The sequence below is a fragment of the Mandrillus leucophaeus genome, unplaced genomic scaffold, assembly GCF_000951045.1.
Source record: "Mandrillus leucophaeus isolate KB7577 unplaced genomic scaffold, Mleu.le_1.0 Scaffold1038, whole genome shotgun sequence".
NCBI lineage: Eukaryota > Metazoa > Chordata > Mammalia > Primates > Cercopithecidae > Mandrillus > Mandrillus leucophaeus.
Genome location: NW_012098521.1, coordinates 47,359 through 48,795, shown reverse-complemented (window position 1 = coordinate 48,795; position 1,437 = coordinate 47,359). Strand labels below are relative to the sequence as shown.

Below are 1,437 nucleotides of genomic sequence, written 5' to 3'. Positions count from 1 at the left end.
CGCCATCAACAAACTGGAAGTGGGGGGCGACATCCAGCTGACCCACGTGCAGACATAGGCGGCTCCCTGGCCCTGGGGCCGGGGCTGGGGTGGGGGGCAGTCTGGGTCTTCTCATCATCCTCACGTCCCAGGCCCAGCCTTTCCAACGCTGCCTGGGATCTGGGCTTTAATGCAGAGGCCATGTCCTCATCTGGTCCTGCTTCTGGCTACGGCCACCCTGGAACGGAGAAGGCAGCTGACCGGGATTGCCTTCCTCAGCCGCGGCAGCACCTGGGGCTCCAGCTGCCCAAATCCTACCATCCCAGGAGGCGGGCACAGCCAGGGAGAGGGAGGAGTGGGCAGTGAAGATGAAGGCCTATGCTCAGTCCCCTCCCATCCCCCACGCGGCTCCACCCCAGTCCCAAGCCACCAGCTGTCTACTCCTGGTGGGAGGTGGCCTCCTCAGCCCCTCCTCTCTGACCTTTAACCTCACTCTCACCTTGCTCCCTGCACCAACCCTTCACCCCCTCCTGGAAAGCAGGCCTGATGGCATCCCACTGGCCTCCACCAACTGACCAGAGTGTTCTCTTCAGGAGACTGGCTCCTTTCCCAGTGTCCTTAAAATAAAGAAATGAAAATGCTTGTTGGCACATTCATGTGGGTTGACCGTGGCTTCTTTAATTCATTTGGAGACATTTTGGAGTCTGTGGAATCGGGCAGGGGTGCTGCTGAGAGGAGTGGGACGGGAGAGCATGGACTCCCTTTGGGCAGTGGGTCCTGACCTCACACCTCCTCCCAGAGGGTCCCTCGCAAATCCCACGAGGGTGTTGGAGAAAGTAGGCTGGGGCTCCAGACTTTTAGGCAGGAGTCTCGGACACAGGAAAGGCGGTAACGAGGGACCCCAGGAAACAGCCCCATGCTTCCGAGATGGGGGAGGGGCTGGGGCAGAGCCTGTGAGGGCCACAGCAGGGCCAGAGCTGGCTCCTTAGACCTGGCGTCCCAGTGGGAGGAGGTGGCTTGGGGAAGGGGTGTCAGGAGAAGCCGATCCAAAGCACTGTCTGGGTGTATGTTCCACTGTGGGTCTCCCTGGCATTAGGGGTTAGGGCTTGTGTGAGAAAAGTGGCTCTGTGTCCATGTGTGGGGTTCTGCCAGCCACTGGGCCACTGCCAGGCAGCCCAGTTCTGCGTCGTGATGCCAACACATCCTGCTCAGCCCAGCAAGAATCCAGTTCCTCAGGCCCCAGCGTAGTCCTCAGAGCAGTGGCACCAGCAGCACCCAGGAGCTTGTTGGAAATGCAGCATCCTGCACCCCGCCCAGCCTGCGAGATCAGAGTCTCCGTTTTCACAGGACTCCAGACGAGGCGCGCACATTAAAGCTGGGAAGCCCTGGTCCGGAGTGGACTCCTGGCCGTGTTGCTGAGATGCACGGCTGTCACGCAGGGCACGTCTGGAGCCTGAA

The 1,437-nt window shown here is 60.7% G+C and overlaps 1 protein-coding gene across 1 annotated transcript in view; it reads left to right on the top strand.

Annotated features, from left to right (window-relative positions):
• LOC105539073 (galectin-9-like) overlaps positions 1–345 on the top strand; it is a 10,350-nt gene extending 10,005 nt beyond the window's left edge. The window contains exon 8 of the mRNA XM_011979183.1: positions 132–345. Coding sequence (XP_011834573.1) covers positions 132–345 — 214 coding nt within the window. The remainder of the gene's footprint in view (positions 1–131) is intronic.
• Positions 346–1,437: the final 1,092 nt, after the last annotated feature.